The 24,195-nt window shown below is 51.6% G+C and overlaps 1 protein-coding gene across 1 annotated transcript; it reads right to left on the bottom strand.

Annotated features, from left to right (window-relative positions):
- Nucleotides 1-8,670: 8,670 nt before the first annotated feature.
- LOC135887410 (zinc finger protein 436-like) lies at nt 8,671-15,049 on the bottom strand. The gene is made up of 3 exons (XM_065415178.1): nt 14,851-15,049; nt 10,430-10,543; nt 8,671-10,118 (listed from the first exon to the last, which is right to left on the bottom strand). Exons 1-3 carry the CDS (start codon nt 15,047-15,049, stop codon nt 8,671-8,673), a joined length of 1,761 nt encoding a protein of 586 aa, XP_065271250.1.
- Nucleotides 15,050-24,195: the final 9,146 nt, after the last annotated feature.

Raw genomic sequence — 24,195 nt, 5'->3', positions numbered from 1 at the left:
TCGCGCCTCAACTCCACCCCTTCCCCCCCCCATTCCAACCCCTTCCCCAAACTCCTCACCCCAACTCCACCCTCTCCCTGCACCTATTGGGCCCCTTCCCCAAATCCCCGCCCCGGCCCTGCCTCCTCCCCTGAGCGTGCTGTGTTTCCCCTGTTACCAGATGTGCCCATTACTTTGGGGTATGCTCATTTATTCGGGTTACTCTTCTGGGGAAGGGGATTCTGTAATCCTATCAATGTACTGCTTGTGTCACTTGTGTTTTCATATGGAGCTCTACTTCTCCCTTCTGCAAGTCCCCTCCCAATCGAGCTATCCTGCAGGACCTAGGTTCCCTAGGGCTGGGTTGCTCCAGCCCCAGAACTGGATGAACACACCCACACATAATTAACAGAGCAAGTATGAGTGGACTGGGTCAATCAGCACTGTCAAGCTGATCCCATATATGTCTCTGGACTCACTGGGCTGGAGGAGGCAGCACTTTCAAGCTGCCTCTCCTTTTATGCCCCTGGGCTCCATGGACTGGGTCAAGCAGCACTTTCAAGCTGTTACCCTTATGCGTCCCAAATTCAGCACGTCCCTATCCCCACTCCCGCAACACAATTGTACTGGCAGTACCCTACTGGATGAACAAACCCCACAGTATTTTGGGCGCTGCAGGGATCTTTAGCTTAGGTAAAAGAAGTGTTGCTGTAGAGTGAATGGGGGAAGCTAAAAACACAAAAGAGTAAAGTTAAGCAAGAGAGAGAGAAGCAACCAAGTTAACCATAAAAGTTATTTATTGAATAATAGTAATAACTACACAAGGAGGACTAAACCAACATAACATACATGATTAAAGGTTAATACCTAAGGTAGAAAGGAAAACAGAGAGAGAGAAAGAGGGGGGATCTTACCCACTCCATGAGGCTTGAACTGGTCGGGGTTCCCAGATGATGGTGGTAGCTGAGGGTCCTGAATGCTGGAGACAGGCAGAGCCCCCAGCACGATCAGTCAGAAAATGGAGTTCCAGTGGAACTGATGCATAGTTTGGATCTAAGCATCAGAACCCTGACAAGAGGGTGAGTAGGGATTTTTGTAGAGAAAATACAATGGTTCAAGGGAGAACACTAGATCTGTTTATAGGTAAACTGATGACTCAAGGGTTTTCTTTAGATTAGACAATAGGAGCTGATCACTCTTGGCTATGGGTGGTGTTTTCTTCCAGGGAGCTCACAATGCAACTAGGCTGCTTCAGTATTTGGATATCAATTAAGGATTCATTACTAGAATTGGTCTGATAACTGCTGAGCTGGGTGTGTGCACACATTGGTTAATTAGCATCTGGAGCAGAGATTCCCAGGATGCAGTGCTTCCCTGCTTTTTCTGGTCCCAGAATTCAGTGTGGTTCTCTGTTCTCCATTCTGTATGTAAATTGAGATGTCTTCCTGTCCCATCTTGTCTCATTGGTCTAGGTAGTGTCCCCTTCGAAGCGCTATAGTGGCATAAGTGCAGCTGGGCCATGGGGGGGGGAGGGCGCCCCAGCCCCAAATTTTGGGGGAGCTTGGCCCCTGGCTCTGAATATTGCTGGTGCCCGAGCACCACGTGGATATGGAATTCGCTGCCTATGTCCCCCCTAGAATTTCATGCAGCTGATCAAAGTAGCGGCATGTATGGGGCTCTGAACTGGAGCAACCATTTGCCTCCTTTGTTTTTTAGGAGCTCCTTAATTTTCACGCGGCACTGCTGTGTGTCCCTGGTGTAGCCGCTGTCAACCATTCCCTGTGTGATTTTGGCATATATATCAGCATTTCATCTTTTTGAATGGAGTTCTGCCTGCACAGATTCTTCTCCCCTTACAGTAATCAAATCCACTGTCTCCCATTCAGTCCATGATGGAGCTCTTTTGCGATTCTAGGACTGAATGGTCACCTGTGCTGCTGAGCTCACCACGCTGACAAAACAGGAAATGAAATCAAAAGTTCACGGGACTTTTCCTGTGTACCTGGCTAGTGAATCTGAGTTGAAAGTGCTGTCCAGAGTGGTCACAATGGAGCACTCTGGGATAGCTCCTGGAGGCCAATACCGTCAAATTGCGTCTACACTACCACAAATTCGACCCAGCAAGGTCAATTTTAGCGCTAATCCCCTTGCTGGGAAGGAATACAGAAGTTGATTTTAAGAGCCCATTAAGGGTATGTCTACACTACGAAATTAGATCAAATTTATAGAAGCCGGTTTTATAGAAATCGTTTTTATACAGTCGATTGTGTGTGTCCCCACATAAAATGCTCTAAGTGCATTAAGTCGGCGGACCGCGTCCACAGTACCGAGGCTAGCGTCGACTTCCGGCGCGTTGCACTGTGGGTAGCTATCCCACAGTTCCCGCAGTCTCCGCCGCCTATTGGAATTCTGGGTTGAGATCCCAGTGCCTGATGATGCAAAAACAGTGTCGCGGGGGGTTCTGGGTACATGTCGTCAGGCCCCTCCCCCTCCGTCAGAGCAACGGCAGACAATCAATTCGCGCCTTTTTACCTGGGTTACCTGTGCAGACGACATACCACGGGAAGCATGGAGCCCGCTCAGCTCAGCTCACTGTCACCATATGTCATCTGGGTGCCGGCAGACTTGGTACTGCATTGCTACACAGCAGCAGCTAATTGCCTTTTGGCAGTAGACTGTGCAGTATGACTGGTAGCTGTCATCGGCTATCTGGGTGCTGGCAGACGAGGGGCTGCATTGCTACACAGCAGCAGCCCCATCCCTTTTGGCAGCTGATGGTGTATTACGACTGATATCCATCGTCGTCATACTCCTCAATGAGTTTGGTCAGAGGTGCCTGGGCAGACATGTTTTGTCTCCTGGAAACTCAGTCCTGCCGGCAGTCCTATTGCACCGTCTTGATGATCATGACTGCCAGTCGTAGTACAGCATCTTCTGCCAAGCACCCAGAAGATGCCGACGGCTATCAGTCATGCTGCACCATCTGCACCCAGCCTAAGATGTAAAAGGCTGGGTGCAGATGGTGATGGAGTGGATGCAAACAGTAAATGGACCAGTTTGGTCTGTATTCATTTGCTTCCCCCTCCCTCCGTGAAATCCACGGTCTGCTAAACCCAGGGTTTTGAGTTCAATCTTTGGGGGGGCCATTCTGTGTGACAGTTCTTAGTGTTTCTTCCTGATGCACAGCCACCCTTGTTGATTTTAATTACCTGTAAGACACATCCTCACTCACCCCTCCCTCCCTTCCTCCCTCCGTCAGACAATAGTTTCGCGCCTTTTTTCAAGCCCAGACACCATAGCACTGGGATCATGGAGCCCACTCAGATCACCGCGGCAATTATGAGCACTATGAAAACCACGTGCATTGTCCTGGAGTATATGCAGAGCCAGAACATGCCAAAGCAAAACCAGGCGAGGAGGCGATTGCAGCGTGGCGACGAGAGTGATGAAGAAATTGACATGGACATAGACCTCCCCAGCAATGTGCAAATCATGGTGTTACTGGGGCTGGTTGATGTCATGGAATGCCGATTCTGGGCCCGGGAAACAAGCACAGACTGGTGGGACCACATCGTGTTCCAGGTGTGGGTCGATTCCCAGTGGCTGGGAAACTTTCACATGTGTAAGGGCACTTTCATGGAACTTTGTGACTTGCTTTCCCCTGCCCTGAAGTGCCAGAATACCAGGATGAGAGCAGCCCTCACAGTTGAGAAGCGAGTGGTGATAGCCCTGTGGAAGCTTGCAACGCCAGACAGCTACTGGTCAGTCCGGAATCAATTTGGAGTGGGCAAATCTACTGTGGGGGCTGCTGTGATCCAAGTAGCCAATGCAATCAAAGACCTGCTGATATCAAGGGTAGTGACTCTGGGAAATGTGCAGGTCATAGTGGATGGCTTTGCTGCAATGGGCTTCCCAAACTGTGGTAGACGGAACCCATATCCCTATCTTGGCACCGGAGCACCAAGCCACCAAGTACAGAAACCGCAAGGTGTACCTTTCCATGGTGCTGCAAGCCCTGGTGGATCACAGGGGATGTTTCACTAACATCAACGTGGGGTGGCCGGGAAAGGTGCTCGTGTCTTCAGGAACTCTGGTCTGTTTCAAAAGCTGGAGGAAGGGACTTTCTTTCCGGACCAGAAAATAACCGTTGGGGATGTTGAAATGCCTATAGTTATCCTTGGGGACCCAGCCTACCCCTTAATGCCATGGCTCATGAAGCCGCACACAGGCAGCCTTGACAGTAGTCAGGACCTGTTCAACTATAGGCTGAGCAAGTGGAGAATGGTGGTAGAATGTGCATTTGGATGTTTAAAAGCGCGCTGGTGCAGTTTACTGACTTGGTTAGACCTCAGCAAAACCAATATTCCAATTTTTATTGCTGCTTGCTGTGCGCTCCACAATATCTGTGAGAGTAAGGGGGAGACATTTATGGCGGGGTGGGAGGTTGAGGCAAATCGCCTGGCCGCTGATTACGCGCAGCCAGACACCAGGGCGGTTAGAAGAGTACAGCAGGGCGTGGTGCGCATCAGAGAAGCTTTGAAAACCAGTTTTGTGACTGGCCAGGCTACGGTGTGAAACTTCTGTTTATTTCTCCTTGATGAACCCCCTGGCCCGTTTTACTCTACTTCCCTATAAGCTAACCACCCTCCCCTCCCCCCTTTGAGCACCACTTTCAGAGGCAATAAAGTCATTGTTACTTCACATTCATGCATTCTTTATTAAGTCATCACACAACTAGGGGGATAACTGCCAAGGTAGCCCGGAAGGGATGGGGGAGGAGGGAAGTGCCTGGTGGGGTGGGGGAGGAGGGAAGAACAAGGACACACTGCAGTTTAAAACTTTAAAACTTTATCACTTATTGAAGGCCAGCCTTCTGATGCTTGGGCAATCATCTGGGGTGGAGTGGCTGGGGGGCCGGAGGCCCCCCACCGCGTTCTTCGGCATCTGGGTGAGGAGGCTATGTAACTTGGGGAGGAGGGCTGTTGGTTACACAGGGGCTGTAGCGGCGGTCTCTGCTCCTGCTGCCTTTCTTGCAGCTCAACCATACGCTGGAGCATTTCAGTTTGATGCTCCAGCAGCCGGAGCATCGACTCTTGCCTTCTGTCAGCAATCTGACGCCACCTATCCTCTTCAGCCCGCCACTTGCTCTCTTCAGCCCGCCATTCACCCTGCCACCTCCCCTCTTGTTCATATTGTGCTTTTTTGCACTCTGACATTGACTGCCTCCATGCATTCTGCTGTGCTCTGTCAGCGTGGGAGGACATCTGGAGCTCCGAGAACATCTCATTCTGAATCTGCCGCTTTCTCCTTCTAATCTTCACTAGCCTCTGCGAAGGAGATACATTTGCAGCTGGTGGAGGAAAAGGGAGAGGTGGTTAAAAAGACACATTTTAGAGAACAATGGGTACACTCTTTCACGTTAAATTTTGCTGTTCACATTACACAGCACATGTGCTTTCGTTACAAGGTCGCATTTTTCCTCTTATATTGAGGGTCTGCCGGTTTGGTGTGAGAGATCACTCACGCAGTGCCAGGCAATAGATTTCGGCTTGGATGCAGCCATGGTAAGCCACAGTCTTTTGGCTTTTTTAACCTTCATAACATGTGGGAATGGTTTCAAACAGCAGCGCCCTCATTTCCCATACCAACCACCCTTTGGGTTGGCCATTTAAAATGGGTTTGCAATGTAAAAAGAAGGGGCTGCGGTTTCCGGGTTAACGTGTAGCACAAACCCAACTAAGCCCCCTCCCCCCCCACACCCAATTCTGTGGGATGATCACTTCACCCTTCCACCCCCCCCACCGCGTGGCTAACAGCGGGGAATATTTCTGTGCAGCCAAGCAGGAATGGGCACCTTTAAATGTCCCCTTACTAAAATCACCCCATTTCAACCAGGTGACCGTGAATGATATCACTCTCCTGAGGATAACAAAGAGAGATAAGGAATGGATGTTGTCTGCATGCCAGCAAACACCAGGACCATACGCTGCCATGCTTTGTTATGCAATGATTCCAGACTACGTGCTACTCTCCTGGCGTGGTAAAGTGTCCTACAAATTAATCATTAAACACGCTTGCTTTTAAACCATGTGTAATATTTACAAAGGTACACTCACCTGAGGTCCCTTGTGTACACTCAGGATCTGGAAGCACGCCTTGGGTGAGTTCGGGGGTTACTGGTTCCATGTCCAGGGTGATAAACATATTCTGGCTGTTGGATATTCCAATACTTAGCCCTGGTCTACACTACGGGATTAGGTCGAATTTAGCAGGGTTAGGTCGATTTAATGCTCCATCCGTCCTCATGACCAACCTTGTGTTGTCAACTTACGCCTGGTCTACACTACGAATTTAAGTCAATTTAGCAGCGTTAAATCGAATTAAGCCTGGACACGTCCACACGACAAAGCCCTTTTTTTCGACTTAAAAGGCCCTCTAAACCGGTCACAATGAAGCACTCTGGGATAGCTCCCGGAGGCGAATACTGTCGATTTCCATCCACACTAACCCTAATTCGAAATGGCAATATCGATTTCGGCGCTACTCCCCTCATCAGAGGTGGAGTAAATAAACCGGTTTTTGTGTCTGTGGTTATATACGCCCCCACCCTTAAAAGCACATATATCACCACCCAGCTATAAAGGCAGCGTAGTTGCTGGCGATGTGCACAGCTCTGAAGGTCTCCAATAGCAGCACAGAATTTAGGGTGGCCACGTGAAAAGTGATATTCATCAATATCGTTGTTCACAGCACACTTATCACCCCATTGCCACCCCTACTTCTGTGCTGCTGCTCCATCTGGGTTTCACAGCCTAAGCATTTATCCCCAACTCGCAGCTAGGCCTGTTCCTTCTTCATGAGCCCCAGCCAACTGGGGCCAACAGCCAGTGCTCTTTAAAAAAAAATGAAACAACCCACACTGATCACGCCTCCCTTGACACATTCCTGTGCCTCCATTGGGAGGCTCTGCCCACATTTTGAGAATTGCTAGTGCATAGAGTCACAGTGGGGATTGGTAGCCAAGATGGTAATACCTGCTCCTTTCCGTCTCCGGGATTCCCAGAGAAAATGTCCAGGAAGGAGAGCGGAACAGATGCGATTAACATTAACCTTGCAAAAAACATTTTGGTGATTTCAGCTATAAACATTCCCTCCATCCTTCAGCCCCCACACCCAGCGTATTCAATGAGACTGATCTGAAATTGGGCAGGTGGCATGGGCGATGGGTATAATCGCTGAATTATTGATCAGTGAATTAACATAATCCAGGAACCCTTTGCATAGCTAAATATAGACTACTACAGTTACCCCTCTTAGAATCATAGAATATCAGGGTTGGAAGAGACCTCAGGAGGTCATCTAGTCCAACCCCCTGCTTAAAGCAGGACCAATCCCCAAATAAATCATCCCAGACAGGGCTTTGTCAAGCCTGACCTTAAAAACCTCTAAGGAAGGAGATTCCACCACCTCCCTAGGTAACCCATTCCAGTGCTTCACCACCCTCCTAGTGAAAAAGTTTTCCCTAATATCCAATCTAAACTTTCCCCACTGCAACTTCAGACCATTCCTCCTTGTTCTGTCATCTGGTACCACTGAGAACAGTCTAGAGCCATCCTCTTTGGAACCCCCTTTCAGGTAGTTGAAAGCAGCTACCAAATACCCCATCATTCTTCTCTTCTGTAGACTAAACAATCCCCGTTCTCTCTGCCTCTCCTCATATGTCATGTGCTCCAGCCCCCTAATCATTTTTGTTACCCTCCGCTGGACTCTTTCCAATTTTTCCACATCCTTCTTGTAGTGTGGGGCCCAAAACTGGACACAATATTCCAGATGAGGCCTCACCAATGTTGAATAGAGGGGAATGATCATGTCCCTCGATCTGCTGGCAATGCCTCTACTTGTACAGCCCAAAATGCCGTTAGCCTTCTTGGCAACAAGGGCACACTGTTGACTTATATCCAGCTTCTCATCCACTGTAACCCCAGGTCCTTTTCTGCAGAACTGCTGCCTAGCCATTCGGTCCCTAGTCTGTAGCAGTGAATGGGATTCTTTCATCCTAAGTGCAGGATTCTGCACTTCTCCTTGCTGAACCTCATCAGATTTATTTTCGCCCAATCCTCTAATTTGTCTAGGTACCTCTGTATCCCATCCATACCCTCCAGCATATCTTTCACTCCTCCCAGTTTAGTGTCATCTGCAAACTTGCTCAAGGTGCAATCCACATCATCTTCCAGATCATTAATGAAGACACTGAACAAAACCGGCCCCAGGACCAACCCCTGGGGCACTCCTCTTGATACTGGCTGCCAACTAGACATGGAGCCATTGATCACTATGTGTTGAGCCCGACGATCTAGCCAGCTTTCTATCCACTTTATGGTCCATTCATCCAGCCTATATTTCTTTAACTTGCTGGTAAGAATACTGTAGGAGATCATATCAAAAGCTTTGCTAAAATCAAGGAATAACACATCCACAGCTTTTCCCTCATCCACAGAGCCAGTTATCTCATCATAGAAGGCAATTAGGTTACTCATACATGACCTGCCCTCTTCTTCCAAGTCTTTAAAAATACACATTTACATTTCAAACTCTAGCTTATCTAAAGTGGACATACTTTTAAAAATCTCTCTCTAAATGTTGACCCTGAGTCAATTACATGCAAGTTGCTTAACCCTTTCTTGCCATGTGTCACAGAAGTTTAGATCCTGTGTGGATTCTTCCATGTTTAATGAGGTCAGACCTCCATATGAAACTTTTCCCACAGTCCAAGCACTTGTGGGGTCTCGCTGCTGTGTGGATTGCCTGATGTTGAACAAGGTTCGACCTTCTTATGAAACTTTTCCCACAGTCCAAGCACCTGTGGGGTCGCTCTCCTGTGTGTAATGCCTGATGGCGAACTAGGTGTGACCTCTGTACGAAACTTTTCCCACAATCCAAGCACTTGTGAGGTCTTTCTCCTGTGTGGATTGCCTGATGATGAAAAAGGTGTGACCTTTGTATGAAACTTTTCCCACAGTCCAAGCACTTGTGGGGTCTCTCTCCTGTGTGGATTGCCTGATGTTGAACAAGGTTTGACCTTCTTATGAAACTTTTCCCACAGTCCAAGCACCTGTGGGGTCGCTCTCCTGTGTGTAATGCCTGATGGCGAACTAGGTGTGACCTCTGTATGAAACTTTTCCCACAGTCCAAGCACTTGTGGGGTCTTTCTCCTGTGTGGATTGCCTGATGTTGAACAAGGTCTGACCTTTGTATGAAACTTTTCCCACAGTCCAAGCATTTATGGGGTCTCTCTCCTGTGTGGAGTGCCTGATGATTAGCAAGGTTTGATTTTCTTATGAAACTTTTCCCACAGTCCAAGCACTTGTGGGGTCTTTTTCCTGTGTGGATTTCCTGATGTTGAACAATGTCTGACCTTTGTATGAAACTTTTCCCACAGTCCAAGCACTTATGGGGTCTCACTCCTGTGTGGAATGCCTGATGTTTAACAAGGTGTGACCTTCTTATGAAACTTTTCCCACAGTCCAAGCACTTGTGGGGTCTTTCTCCTGTGTGGATTGCCTGATGACGAACTAGGTGTGACCTTCTTATGAAACTTTTCCCACAGTCCAAGCACTTGTGGGGTCTCTCTCCTGTGTGGATTGCCTGATGTCTAATTATGTGTGTCTTCGAAATGAAACATTTCCCCCATTCGAGGAATTGACAGGTTTTCTCTCCAGTGTGGCTGCTTCCATGGTTATTAAGATCTGAGAGCTTATTGAAGCTTTCCCCATCGTCCAAGCATTGAAAGGGTTTCTCTCCAGCACAGATTGTCTGATGTGTCACAAGCTGTGATGTCACAATGAATTCTTTCCCACACTGAGGGTAGTGCCTGGGTGTCTCTTCCTTGGAATTTGTCTGATGTGCTCTGGGATCCTTGTCTCCTTCCCCGCCGTTAATAGATTCATCCACTCTCTTCCCTGGATCGTTTTCTAGAAGACTCTCTGACCTGTGCCAGTTTCCCCAGGCCTCTTCCTGCTCCAAGCACTGAGAAAAATTCCCTTCACCTCTTCCCACAAAGGTCCCCTGCAGTTCCACTTCCCCGGGAACTTCCTCATGATGATTCCCCTGCTGATTCTCACTCCCTCGCTCAGCACCTGCTGGAAGAGACACAATCTAGACATGAGTCATTGTGCTGGGGAGAAAGAGGAATAGCACCGAGGGCAAACCCAACACGAAGACTGAACAATTGGACTCCGCCTCCACATCCCACCCAAACTCACAGGGAAGGAAAGCTGGGAAGCGAACTCCTGCAGAGAAGTGGCTGAGTGGAATGGTGTGAGCTATATCTGATGACTGCAGCCCTGTCCTCGCTGAGACGAGGAAGAACTGAGGGCGCTTACTCACACCATATTTTGGGATTCTCAACTTCTTCTTTCATTCCCTAGATTGTTTCTGTGTCAATCCTCACCTCTACGGGTGCATCTCGGAAGCCTTCTTTCCTTGTAGTCCCGGAGATCGGGCACCCACAGCTCTTCCCCTCGTTCCAGCCGGACGATCAGCTCAGGTTTGGGAAAGGAGAATCCTGTGCAGAGGGTGGAATCAGACCAGATCAGGATGCATGGAGCATTGGTGGAATATTTATCAGAAAGGACATTCCGTGAGTGGAACCTGTCCCTGCGCTCTGCTGGAGGAATGTGGAATCCAAGAGGATGGGTAAACGGTCACTGAGCCCCCTTGCGCAGAGGGAGTTGTCTGGGGAGGTGAGTTGAATTATTACTACACCCTCACGAGGTGCTCCCAGGATCTGTGCACTTTGGGGGCCTTGCTGATTCACACACAGCTCTGGACTTAAACCCCTGCCTCTTTCTAAACCTGCAGAGCCCAGAGCCCTCCCCAGGGCTGGAGCTAGTCCCAAGGAGGGAGGTGAACAGGGATTGTTTGTGCAGCCAAGAAACAACACAGACAGGACAAAGATGGATTTATGCCGCTTTGAAAGCTGGAGGGGTGGGGATGGTTTAGCTTGTCCATTGGGTTTTGACACCCATGTCCCACTGGAGAGGGCACGGAAATTCAAGTCTCTCACACGGCAGCTGTGCATTATGGAACCACTCACCTCTGATCTAACTGACCAGGGAAGAACCTGACCAGATTCAGACACGCAGACCCCACAGCTTCTATTTAGGGTGAAAAGATGTCCCGATAATATCGGGACAGTCCCGATTTTAGGGGACTTGTCCCGTGCCCCGACCTGACGTCGGTCGGGAAGCACTATGTCCTGATATCAGGGGACCGTCTGGTGGAGGACGCAAGCCGGCGCCACTCACCTCTTCGTCCTGGGCCTGGGGAAGCGCAGCTGAACTCCCAGCACTTGCCCGCCGGCTGGCAGGAGCCTGCAGAGTGCTGTAGCCCCACTCCCCAGGCACGCAGAGAGGCGGCGAGGAGCTCTCCGCTGCGTGCTGCAGGGGCGGGGTTTGTAGGCCCCAGCAGCCGGCAGAGAGCCCACCCGCCCCCGCCCCCCTCGACCCAACCCAACCCGTGCGACCTTAGGAGCCATAGGGACAGGACCTGCCTGCTGGATGCTTCCTGGGAGCCACTCCAGGTAAGGCTAGCACTGCTGGGACTCACCTGGCCCCCTGGTGGGTTCCTCTGGCTGCGTGCTGCCCCCCTCCCTCCCAGAGGGGGGAGGTAGAAATGGAATGGAGGAAAGCTGGTGTGGGGGAGGGGGGTGGGGCATGGAGCTGCCGGTGGGTTCTCAGCCCCCACCAATTTTTCCTGTGCTCTGGCGGTTTTTTTTGTTTTGCTCCACCGCCGTCTTGTTTTTTGTTTTTTTGCCCCCCCCGCCCAAGTCCTGATATTTCACCTCTGTCATCTGGTCACCCTACTTCTAGTATCTGAGGGGACAGGAATCCCTTACCCAGCGAGGTCACCGTCTCGTAGTTCTCCTGCATGACGTCCCTGTAGAGGGCTCTCTGAGCGGGGTCCAGCAGAGCCCCCTGCCCCTGGGTGAAATACACAGCCACCTCCTCGAAGGTCACCGGCATCTGAAACAAAAAAAGTCCCCCACTCAGCACCTGCTTCCCCAGCCACAATCCCACTAGTCACACGGGAGGAAGGATAAAGAAATGGAAGCTCTGGGAGGGACAGAGTAGCAGAATCCCACCCCCATCCTGCTTAGAGCAGCCAGGAGGCTTCAGGGGGTGGGGAGAAGGTGAGAGCTCCTTGTCCTCCCGAACACACGGAGCAGGGCAGGGTCTTTTCATTTCCCACACACCTGCCAGCCACAGCCTGATACGGGAAGCAGAGCTCTGAGCCAGGGACAGGGACAGGAATCCAAACAGCTTCCCTTCGTATTTCACAGCAGCCTCAGGTTAGTGGGGTCTCACTCCAGCACTGGGAGCCTGGAAAATATTACCAGCCCTGTGCAAGGGGGTTATATCCTGTTTGAGAAATGGGGAAATGTCCCGTCTCCCCTCCCCCGTCACCAATGGGCCCACTCAGAAAATCATCAGGTTTATCACACCTTGTCTCCTCCCTGCCCCTGCCCAGGAGCTCCCTGAAAATCCCCTACCTGAGCTGGCTCCATCACAGACATTTCCCTTCCCTGTCTCCTGAAGATGGGCCCATCTGAAGCAAAAGGTGGACGTGATTCCTCAACCTGTCAGGGCGAGAGGGGCGATGGGAGAGGTTACAGAAGGGGCTTCAGTCCATGTCACAGCCCGCTTCCCCCCCAGGCTCTTCAGACCCTCCCAGTAACAGTATCTCTGAGCCAAATGCTAGAAAAAAAGCAGAACTAAAGGGGCCAGTTTAGGGGATTTCCCCACACTGCCATGTAAACTCCTCTCCCTTAGGAGCAGCAGGAGCCCTCTGATGGTATCACCTAAAGAATGAGCTGCCCTGGACTCCTGCAGCAGCCCCCAGGGACAGGCAGGCGGAGGCTGATCTCATTGACCCATCCACACTCCCTGCCTGCCCAAAGCAGCAGTGACTCCGGTGTGGCTGAGATGTGAATCCTGCCCAGAAATCAGACCAGGGCCCTGGGCGACCCCAAAACTCATGAGACACAGACCCAGGGGCGGCTCTAGGCACCAGCAAAGCAAGCACCTGCTTGGGGCAGCCCATTTGCAGGGGCAGCAGCAGGCAGGGATCCAGCCTGGGAGCTGAGAACCAACAGGGGGCCCTGGGAGCTGTAGTTCCTTGGTTAGCTCCCTGCCTATAGAGCCAGCCCTGGAGAAGGGAAAGAACTACATTTCCCAGCATTCCCTTGGCCGCTACTAACAGGAAAGGGAGGGGGAGGGAGTATGGTAGCTGAAACCTCATGCTGCAGCTTGTTGTGAAGGGAGAGCTCATTGCTAGAGCTGGGTGGCACTGTGAATCGGGAACAAGTTTGCCCAAGGAGTAGAAGGCTTTGGCCCAGATATTCCCTTCAGAAGACTTCCCCAGACTGGATTAGGGATACTGGTGTGACCTCACCTTGCAGCCCCCAAAGAAGGAATTTGGTGGACTAAATGGACAGTGCCCCTCTCTATCTGAAACCTTGCAAGAGAGGTATGTGGATCCCACTAGAATTTAAAATGAAAAGTAAGGGAGGGGAGGCTCTGCTAGAGGACCTGGGCAGCTTTAGATACAGTATCAGGCACTTAGGAGGATTTCCACTTCTGAGCCATGGAAGCAGATTTAGCTAATATTCAGAAAGGGAATCTAGCACCTGCCTTCCAGATCTGAACACCTCAAAATTCAGGAGTGCTCAAGCTCAATTTGGGCAGCTGTTACTTCATTTCTCCCAAATCAAATATACTGATCCACTGTAATTTGCTGTAGAAAAAGTAGGATAAAATTGAGCAAGAAATGCTTCCCAGTGTTTTTTAGGACCGGAATTGCTATTTTCAACAGCCATTGCCTTTTTTATTTTTTATTTTTATTTGTTTGAAAGGAAGATAGTGATATCGCATTGGCAAATTCCCCATAGAAACAAAGAGTGGAACAAAAAAATAATAAAGGCACCTCAACTTTTCCTCATTGATGGAGGACAGGCTTATAATATGCATCCAGATATCCTCCAATCACACAAGCTGAAAATGGTTCCACTTTACTGCAGTTCTGTAACCATATGGGAACCAATCCTGTCTGTGTTCTGTGCACATCCAAAATTCCTGCTGAATGACCCACCCTGGGAGCAAGTTATCAGTGACCCAGGGCTGGGGCGGAAGGAGGGTGCAGGTGGAGGGGGGGGGGGAGAGCCCAGGGCTGGGGTGGCAGGGGTGCAGGTGTGGGGGGGGGGGGAGAGCCCAGGGCTGGGGCGGCACGGGGGTGCGGGTCAGAGGAGGCCAAGAGCTGGGGTGGCACGGGGAGCAGCTGGGGGGGGGGAGAGCCCAGGGCTGGGGCACCAGGAGGGTGCGGGGGGGGGGGGAGCCCAGGCTTCTGGGGTGGAGGCAGCCACATTTTTTTTTGCTTGGGGCAGAAAAAACCTAGAGCCGGCCCTGCACAGACCCAACTAGCACGGGTGTGTCTGACAATAACACACTGGGAGCAGGGTGTGAGTGTGGGGGCTGGGTTTTTGCCTCCGTCCCCATCCCGTCTCCCCACACACACCCTTCCCTCGCAGTGCCCCCACTCACATCTTTCCCCATACCAGCCTCGCTCCCCTCAGCCGCACAATTCCCCCCCCCATCCCTCCATCTTCCCTTCAGTGCACCCCTGCCCTCATCCCAGCCTGCCCCCAGCACCCGACTCCTCCCCCTGCAGCCCCGGCGTGCTGGGGTGGGCGGGTTTCTCTTACCTTCCCTCCGAGCGGTGCCCGCCTGGGGCAGGGGCCGGGCCGGGAAGGGGCCTGGCCAGGCTGGGGTCTCTGCCCTGGGAGAGGCTCCTAGGGAGTAGCGGGAAGGGCCCTGCTGGAGATTCCCCTCTCCCGGCTGCAGCCAGGGCTCCGGGCTCCCAGCACCAGCCGCCGGGGCTCGGGGATCTCGCCAGGATCCTGGGAGCTAGAGTCACCGCAGCGGCTGCCAGTCACTTCCTGCCAGCGATGGCTCCCCGCAGAGCCGCCTCCCAGCTGCTCCTGGGTCCTAGCGATCAACTCTTCGCGCTGCAGCATCTCTGTGTCCGACTCCTGTTACACTCACAGGCTTTACGGTCAGAAGGGTCCATCATGAGCATCTAGCCCAGGGATTCTCACGACCAAATTTGGTGGCCTCAGAGTGTGGCCAGCAACACTTACTAGTGGCCGCTGAGACAGTTTCCCCTAACATCCTAACTAACTTTACGAGAAACCAATAAATATGCACAGAGGTAAGAGGGGGGGAACGGTCTTACTATTGTGGTGAACTTTTCGGCTTATACACCACCCTGATAGAATCGAATAGCAAAAGAAGCTGAGTCCTCGCTCCCACTCCCTTTACCTGGAGATCTGCCTGACCTAGAGGACTCCCCTTCCACTCTGGTGTCTGAAACCCCGACAAGGCTGGCCCCAAGATTCCTGCAGAGTCTTCATCCCCAATTTTGTTGCAATCACTCAGGACAGAGGCTAGGGTGTCGTATCCCCACTCGGGGGTGCTCTCTTCACTCCGGACACATCCCTGATGTCGCCATTCAGCATTGCATAGAGTTCAGAACAAATACAATTTATGAAACAGCAAATAATAAAAAAAAATTAAGGAAAAAATGGGAAAGGGGAAAGGAAAACATGATGTCATCCCATGCTGCCCAGGGTCCCCCCCTCGCTCTCCCCAGCTGCTCACCACACCCAGCTCCAGACTGCTCCAGACCCAGTTTCCCTCTGCATCAGTGCTTCTGCTGCTCTGCCTCCAACCCAGCTCTGGCTGCTCCTCTGCCCTTAGCTCTGCCCTTCTCTGGCAGGCAGCTCCAGCTCACACAGAAAACGGGCACCTGACTCCCTCATTGGCCTGCCTGCCTGCCCTGTCAACGAGGTTGTCCTAGTGCCTCTGCCACTCTGCATTCGCCCTGGGGACTAGTCTCAGGGTTTTCATTTCTCATTGGCCCTTCCTGTCTTTTGGTACTGGGAGAAGCCAACCAACAACCCCCCCCCCGCCCACTAAGTTTCAGTAGGGGGCCAACCTTCATGGGGTCAGGAAACTTCATGGTGTGTGTGAGCTGCAAAGCATCCTGCAGGTGAATTATGAATTTCTTTGTTTACCCCTTTCTTCCTGTTGGTGATTGACAGCCAGATAAGAGTTTTCTAACACCCACAGTCGGTCCTTTGTCATCTCTGAGGAGTTTGAGTGGGACAATCCCCAGAACTATGACATATTTCAATAACAAAAACTTTGATATATGTCTGGGTCTTTATGGACAGATCCTCGTCTTTGAGCCTGGTGAGCGGGTTTTGCCATGACAGCAAATGTCCGGGGGTGTTTGCAGAGCACAAGAGCTGAAGCTCAGACACATCCCTGATTAGTCACCTTCCCAACTAGCCAATTGCCCTGCATCCACAGCTGATTGATTGCTGCCAGATCCCGCCCACGCAGGCCCAGACTCCCAGCCCTGGGGGGGACGTCCCGCAGGTTGGCGAGGACTTATAGCTGTTGCCAGCACCCTGCCACTGTGACAGCGGCCAACACCGCCCTCACCTCATGAGTACCCCCACCGCACCCCCTCCAGCACACCTAACTGTACACCCCCATCAGCTCCCACCCCCCATTAATGTCCTCTTTTTCGGCACCTGGAATATGGTCAGCCTAGCAACAAACATACATTAAAATCTCACCATTCTACATGCACTGGTGTCACACGCATTTCAATGCATAATATTCAGCAGATCATGAGTTTTCCAATGATCCCTCACCAGGCACACTTTGAACAAAAAATATCATAACCATACACAAGTGGTGAACATGCGGTGCAGAGGTTATCACAAGAGGGATGCAGTGTGGGGCCAGTGGGGCAAAGAAACTCTCTGTCATCCCAACGCAGGACACGGCGGGACATGGGGAGGGCGTGACCTGCTGGCTATCGAGGGCTGTGAAGGCAGGCAGGGAGAGGAGCCCCTCCGCAGGATTGGCCCAGGTCCGCTGGAGCTGCTGGGGAGAGGAACCCCTCCCTCACCCCACCCCACCCCAGGACCACAGGAGCTGCCACGCCTGGGGAGAGTTGCCTCTCACCCAGTCCCAAGCTGCTGTGGTGAGAGAGGGCTGGGGGCAGTCCTCTCCCCACCGCAATCTTCACCCCAAAGCCCTCACCCCCAGCCCCACCCCACAGCCCACACACCTAGCCAGAGCCCTCACCCCTCCACACCCCATCCCTCTGTCCCAGCCCTGAGCCTCCTCCCACACTCCAAACCCCTTGGCCCCACCCCAACCACATGAATTAAGTTCTGTGCACCCGTATGGAGATGATGTGTCACATACTGGTGCATAGAACCAAATTCATTCCACGCATGGATGTAAAAAATGAGGGAACATTGGTCAGAACATATAAGATGCTCAGAGTGAGTTTACACTAGGAAATCTGCTGGAGGCTCACAGAGATCTGCTGCTTAATCCTGACCACACCTCCTCGCGTAGCCAGAACTTCAGAGGCTGATGCTACGGAGGCAGAGGTGGGATCTCCAGGCCTCTGACAAAAGGTCCTGTGGGAATCAGTCCCTCTCATTGGCGCGGTCTCAATGCGCTTATCCCATGATCCCCAAACACTCGATACCCCAGCACCAGTTCCCCCTGATATCAAGCTCCACCAGCCCCAGCCATTCAATCCCCAGAGACATCCACAGAACCCAAAGTCCGGGTCCCTTGACATTTGATTCCCCCAGAGACCAGCACCCTTGGGGATTTGGGGAGGGGAGGAATTACCAGCCCCCAGGTACGCTTGCCCAAAAGGGAACAGCTCAAGTCAGTGGGAGAGCCCAGCTCAGGGGCTGGTGGAAGATGGGGGGTGGGTGCAGGTGTCTAGAGTGAAGGTGGGGCCTGGCCCAAGTGTCCTTCTCCATGGCAGGGGGATCCCGGCTGGGAGGGGAAGAGAGAGGGTGGAACTTCAGCCAGGCAGAGGGAGTGGCTGGAGGAGTTTCTCTCTCTCCCTTCCCTGACCTGTGGCCCATCAGCTCAGCAGCCAGGGCTGCAGCAGGGAGGAGGGGCTGATCCGGGCTTCTCCTCCTTTGTCTGGGGTTTGCTTAGACCAGGCAGAGTTAGTGGGTCACTGACCAGCTGATGCTTGGCTGCTGCTGGATCCTCACCCCAGCGATGGGCAGCTGGATGCTTGGGAGCCAAAAGCCCCGGACGTGTGTGGGAACGGGGAAATGGATTTGTTCCTATGGCCTAGTCAGGGCCCTGAGAGAATTTCCCTGCTGTGTGGGGGAGTCTCTGATGTCCAATATGGTGTTAGCTCAACCTGGAGCATTTTCAGCACTGAGAACATCTCAACGGTTTCTTCCCTGTACGGATTTCTAGATGCTTGATACTCCGGGAGCACCTAATGAAGCTTCCCCCGCATTCAAGGCCTCTCTACTGTGTGGGTCACTGAGGTGTGAAGTCAAATTAAATCTTTTCCTGCAGTCCGGCTATTCCTAGGCTCTCTCATACCTCTGTGGATTCTCTGACTTTTAATGAGGGGTGATCGCTGAATGAAGCTTTCCCCACAGTCCAAGCACTGATGAGGTCTCTCACCTGTGTGGATCCTTTGATTTGTTATAAGTGTAAGAAGTGCTGATCTCTCTGTGAAACCTTTTCCACAGTCCAAACACTTATGGGGTCTCTCTCCTGTGTTTATTTTCTGATGCCTATTAAGGGCAGTAAACAATCTAAACTCCTACATGCCACAGGGGGCTTCAAAGGTGGTCCCCTTAACTCAACCAACAATACTGTTAATCTATCCAACCACACACTTAACCCAGTAGAAGAGTCTGTCCTATCTCGGGGACTCTCTTTCCACCCCACCACCTGCCCACGTATGATACAATTTTGTGGTGATCTGGAAGCCTACTTTTGTCGTCTCCGTCTGAAGGTATATTTACAACATACCATTGAACAGCGCACTGACCCAAAGGAACCCTCCTACCAACACTACAAGAAGAATTCTGCGTGGACTCCTTCTGATGGTCGAAATGACAGACTGGACTTCTACACAGAGTGCTTCCACAGACGTGCACAGGCTTAGATTGTGAACATACAGCATCACTTGCCCCATAACCTCAGCCATATAGAATGCAACGCCATCCACAGCCTCAGAAACAACTCTGACATTCTAATCAGTTGAGTAGGGTTATATCCTGTTTGATAAATGGGGGTATGTCCCCTCTCGCCTCCCCCGCCACCAATGGGCCTACTCAGAAAATCAGCAGGTTTATCACACCGTGTCTCTGCCCTTCCTCTCCCTCCCTCTGCCCAGCAGCTCCTTGAAAATCCCCTACCTGATCTGGCTGAATCACAGCCATTCCCTTTCCCCGTCTCCTGGAAGACGGGACAATCTGGAACAAAATGTGGACGTGATTCCTCAGCCTGTCAGGGGTAGAGGGAAGGTTACAGAGGGGGCTTCAGTCCATGTCACCCCCAGATTCCTGTGGAAGAAACAGAGTCTTCACTCTTCGTGTTTGTTAGCAGCAAGTCAGAGGCAGTTTATTTCAAGCAATTGCAGGGGGAGCCTACGGATGGGGGGTCCCCTTCCTTAGGCAGGTCACATATGTCATTATATACAGCTGAATCTTGTTTATACATTTTCCTCCCCATTATCTTAGTCAGCAGTCCATTCTCATCTTAAAGCAAGGCTAGAAAACAGGTTCCCATGTAGTTTCCCATCCACCTCGCACAATCCCAGCTTCTACAAATCTTGAGATGTTAGGGTAAAGGTTAGCCTGTCTTCTGCTCTGTCTCTTAACAACACTAAGTGTATGTCTACACTACGAAATTAGGTCGAATTTATAGAAGCCGGTTTTATAGATATTGGTTTTATACAATCGATTGTATATGTCCCCACATAAAATGCTCTAAGTGCATGAAGCCGGCGGACCGCGTCCACAGTACCGAGGCTAGCATCGACTTCTGGAGCGTTGCACTGTGGGTAGCTATCCCACAGTTCCTGCAGTCTCCGTCCCCCTTTGGAATTCTGGGTTGAGATCCCAATGCCTGATGATGCAAAACAGTGTCGCAGGGGGTTCTGGGTACATTCCATCAGGCCCCTCCCCCTCCATCAGAGCAATGGCAGACAATCAATTCGCGCCTTTTTACCTGGGTTACCTGTGCAGACAACATACCACGGCAAGCATGGAGCCCGCTCAGCTCAGCTCACTGTCACCATATGTCATCTGGGTGCCGGCAGACGTGGTACTGCATTGCTACACAGCAGCAGCCCCTTGCCTTTTGGCAGTAGATGGTGTATTACGACTGGTATCCGTCGTCGTCGTACTCCAGTTCAATCAGAGGCACCTGGGCAGACATGCTTTGTCTCCTGGAGACTCAGTCCTACCGGCAGTCCTATTGAACCGTCTTGACGATGATGGCTAGCAGTCGTAGTACAGTATCTTCTGCCAAGCACCCAGAAGATGCCGAGGGCTATCAGTCATGCTGCACCATCTGCTGCCAGCTTAAGATGTAAAAAATAGATGTATTCATTTGCTTCTCCCTCCCTCCGTGAAATCAACGGCCTGCTAAACCCAGGGTTTTGAGTTCAATCTTTGGGGGGGCCATTCTGTGTGACAGTTGTTTGTGTTTCTCCCTGATGCACAGCCACCTTTGTTGATTTTAATTCCCTGTACCTGTACGCCATGTCGTCAGTCGCCCCTCCCTCCCTCCGTCAGTTTCGCGCCTTTTTTCAGACCAAACGCCATAGCACTGGGATCATGAAGCCCGCTCAGATCACCGCGGCAATTATGAGCACTATGAACACCACGCGCATTGTCCTGGAGTATATGCAGAACCAGGACATGCCAAAGAAAAACCAGGACAAGCCGATGAGGCGATTGCAACGCGGCGACGAGAGTGATGAGGAAATTGACATGGACACAGCCCTCACACAAGGTACGGGCCCCAGCAATGTGGAAATCATGGTGTTACTGGGGCAGTTTCATGCTGTGGAACGCCGATTCTGGGCCCGGGAAACAAGCACAGACTGGTGGGACCGCATCATTTTGCAGGTGTGGGACAATTCCCAGTGGCTGCGAAACTTTCGCATGCGTAAGGGCACTTTCATGGAACTTTGTGACTTGCTTTCCCCTGCCCTGAAGCGCCAGAATACCAGGATGAGAGCAGCCCTCACAGTTGAGAAGCGAGTGGCGATAGCCCTGCGGAAGCTTGCAACGCCAGACCGCTACCGGTCAGTCGGGAATCAATTTGGAGTGGGCAAATCTACTGTGGCGGCTGCTGTGATCCAAGTTGCCAGGGCAATCAAAGACCTGCTGATATCAAGGGTAGTGTCTCTGGAAAACGTGCAGGCCATAGTGGATGGCTTTGCTGCAAAGGGATTCCCAAACTGTGGTGGGGCAATAGACGGAACCCATATCCCTATCTTGTCACCAGAGCACCAAGCCACCAAGTACATAAACCACAAGGGGTACTTTTCAATGCTGCTGCAAGCCCTGGTGGATCACAAGGGACGTTTCACCAACATCAACGTGGGATGGCCGGGAAAGGTACATAATGCTCACGTCTTCAGGCACTCTGCTCTGTTTCGAAAGCTGGAGGAAGGGACTTTCTTCCCGGACCAGAAAATAACCGTTGGGGATGTTGAAATGCCTATCGTGATCATTGGGGATCCAGCCTACCCCTTAATGCCATGGCTCATGAAGCCGTACACAGGCAGCCTGGACAGTAGTCAGGACCTGTTCAACTACAGGCTGAGCAAGTGCCGAATGGTGGTGGAATGTGCATTTGGACGTTTAAAAGCGCGCTGGCGCAGCTTTCTGACTCGCTCAGACCTCAGCGAAAAGAATATCCCCATTGTTATTGCCGCTTGCTGTGCGCTCCACAATATCTGTGAGAGTAAGGGGGAGACATTTATGGCGGGGTGGGAGGTTGAGGCAAATCACCTGGCCGCTGATTACGCGCAGCCAGACACCAGGGTGGTTAGAAGAGTACAGCAGGGCGTGGTACGCATCAGAGAAGCTTTGAAAACGAGTTTTGTGACTGGCCAGGCTACAGTGTGAAACTTCTGTTTGTTTCTCCTTGATGAACCCTCCGCCACCCCCACCCGGTTCACTCTACTTCCCTGTAAACCAACCACCCCACCCTCCCCTCACCCCTTCGAGCACCACTTGCAGAGGCAATAAAGTCATTGTTACTTCACATTCATGCATTCTTTATTAATTTATCACAAAACTACGGGGATAATTGCCAAGGTAGCCCGAGAGGGGTGGGGGAGGAGGGAAGGAAAAGGACACACTGCAGTTTAAAACTTTAAAACATTAACACTTATTGAAGGCCAGCCTTCCGATGCTCGGGCAATCATCTGGGGTGGAGTGACTGGGTGGCCGGAGGCCCCCACACCGTGTTCTTGGGCGTCTGGGTGAGGAGGCAATGGGACTTGGGGAGGAGGGCTGTTGGTTACACAGGGGCTGTAGCGGTGGTCTCTGCTCCTGCTGCCTTTCCTGCAGCTCAACCATACGCTGGAACATATCAGTTTGATGCTCCAGCAGCCGGAGCATCGACTCTTGCCTTCTGTCTACAAGCTGACGCCACCTATCATCTTCAGCCCGCCACTTGCTCTGTTCATCCCGCGATTCAGCCCGCCACCTCTCCTCTCGTTCATATTGTGCTTTTCTGTAGTCTGACATTGACTGCCTCCACGCATTCTGCTGTGCTCTGTCAGCGTGGGAGGACATCTGGAGCTCCGTGAACATATCATCCCGAGTCCGCCGTTTTCTCCTTCTAATCTTTGCTAGCCTCTGCGAAGGAGAAACATTTGCAGCTGGTGGAGGACAAGGGAGAGGTGGTTAAAAAAGACACATTTTAGAGAACAATGGGTACACTCTTTCACGTTAAATTTTGCTGTTCACATTACACAGCACATGTGCTTTCGTTACAAGGTCGCATTTTTCCTCTTATATTGAGGGCCTGCCGGTTTGGTTTGAGAGATCACTCACACGGTGCCAGGCAACAGAATTCGGCTTGCAGGCAGCCATGGTAAGCCACAGTCTTTTGGCTTTTTTAACCCTCATAACATGTGGGAATGGTTTCAAACAGTAGCGCCCTCATTTCCCATACCAAGGACCCGTTGGGTTGGCCATTTAAAATGGGTTTGCAATGTAAAAGGAGGGGCTGCGGTTTCCGGGTTAACATGCAGCACAAACCCAACTACCCCCCCCACACACACACACACAATTCTCTGGGATGATCCCTTCACCCACCCCCACCCCCCCACCCCCCACCCCCACCCCCATCGCGTGGCTAACAGCGGGGAACATTTCTGTTCAGCCGAGCAGGAACGGGAACCTCTGAATGTCCCCTTAATAAAATCACCCCATTTCAACCAGGTGACCGTGAATGATATCACTCTCCTGAGGATAACAAAGAGAGATAAGGAATGGATGTTGTCTGCATGCCAGCAAACACCGGGACCATATGCTGCCATGCTTTGTTATGCAATGATTCCAGACTACGTGCTACTGGCCTGGCGTGGTAAAGTGTCCTACCATGGCAGACGGGATAAGGCAGCCCTCCCCAGAAACCTTTTGCAAAGGCTTTGGGAGTACATGAAGGAGAGCCTTCTGGAGATGTCCCTGGAGGATTTCCGCTCCATCCCCATACACGTTAACAGACTTTCCAGTAGCTGTACTGGCCGCGATTGCCAGGGCAAATCAATCATTAATCATTAAACACGCTTGCTTTTAAACCATGTGTAATATTTACAAAGGTACACTCACCAGAGGTCCCTTGTGTGCCTCCAGGGTCTGGGAGCACGCCTTGGGTGAGTTCGGGGGTTACTGGTTCCAGGTCCAGGGTGATAAACATATCCTGGCTATTGGGGAAACCGGTTTCTCCGCTTCCTTGCTGTGAGCTATCTTCATTGTCTTCATCATCATCATCATCATCTTCCGCGTACCCCGAACCTGCTTCCCTGTTGCGTGTTTCTCCATTCACGGAGTCAAAGCACACGGTTGGGGTAGGGGTGGCTGCACCCCCTAGAATGGCATGCAGCTCCGCGTAGAAGCAGCATGTTTGCGGCTCTGCCCCAGACCTTCCGTTTGCCTTTCTGGCTTTGTGGTAGGCTTGCCTTAGCTCCTTAATTTTCAGCGGCACTGCTGTGCGTCCCTGTTATGGCCTCTGTCCTTCATGGCCTTTGAGACCTTTTCTAGTATTTTGC

The sequence above is a fragment of the Emys orbicularis genome, chromosome 13 (assembly GCF_028017835.1).
Source record: "Emys orbicularis isolate rEmyOrb1 chromosome 13, rEmyOrb1.hap1, whole genome shotgun sequence".
Lineage (NCBI taxonomy): Eukaryota > Metazoa > Chordata > Testudines > Emydidae > Emys > Emys orbicularis.
This window is presented reverse-complemented; position numbering and strand designations above follow the sequence as displayed.

Bases quoted from the DNA above. Each gene is read 5' to 3' on its own strand.
- LOC135887410 (XM_065415178.1), bottom strand. From the start codon at position 15,049: ATGCTGCAGCGCGAAGAGTTGATCGCTAGGACCCAGGAGCAGCTGGGA. The intron at 10,544-14,850 runs GCAGGGCCCTTC...CCCTCTGCACAG, and splicing joins CCGGGAGAGGGGAATCTCCA to GATTCTCCTTTCCCAAACCT. The intron at 10,119-10,429 runs GTGAGGATTGAC...TGTCTCTTCCAG, and splicing joins TCCGAGATGCACCCGTAGAG to CAGGTGCTGAGCGAGGGAGT.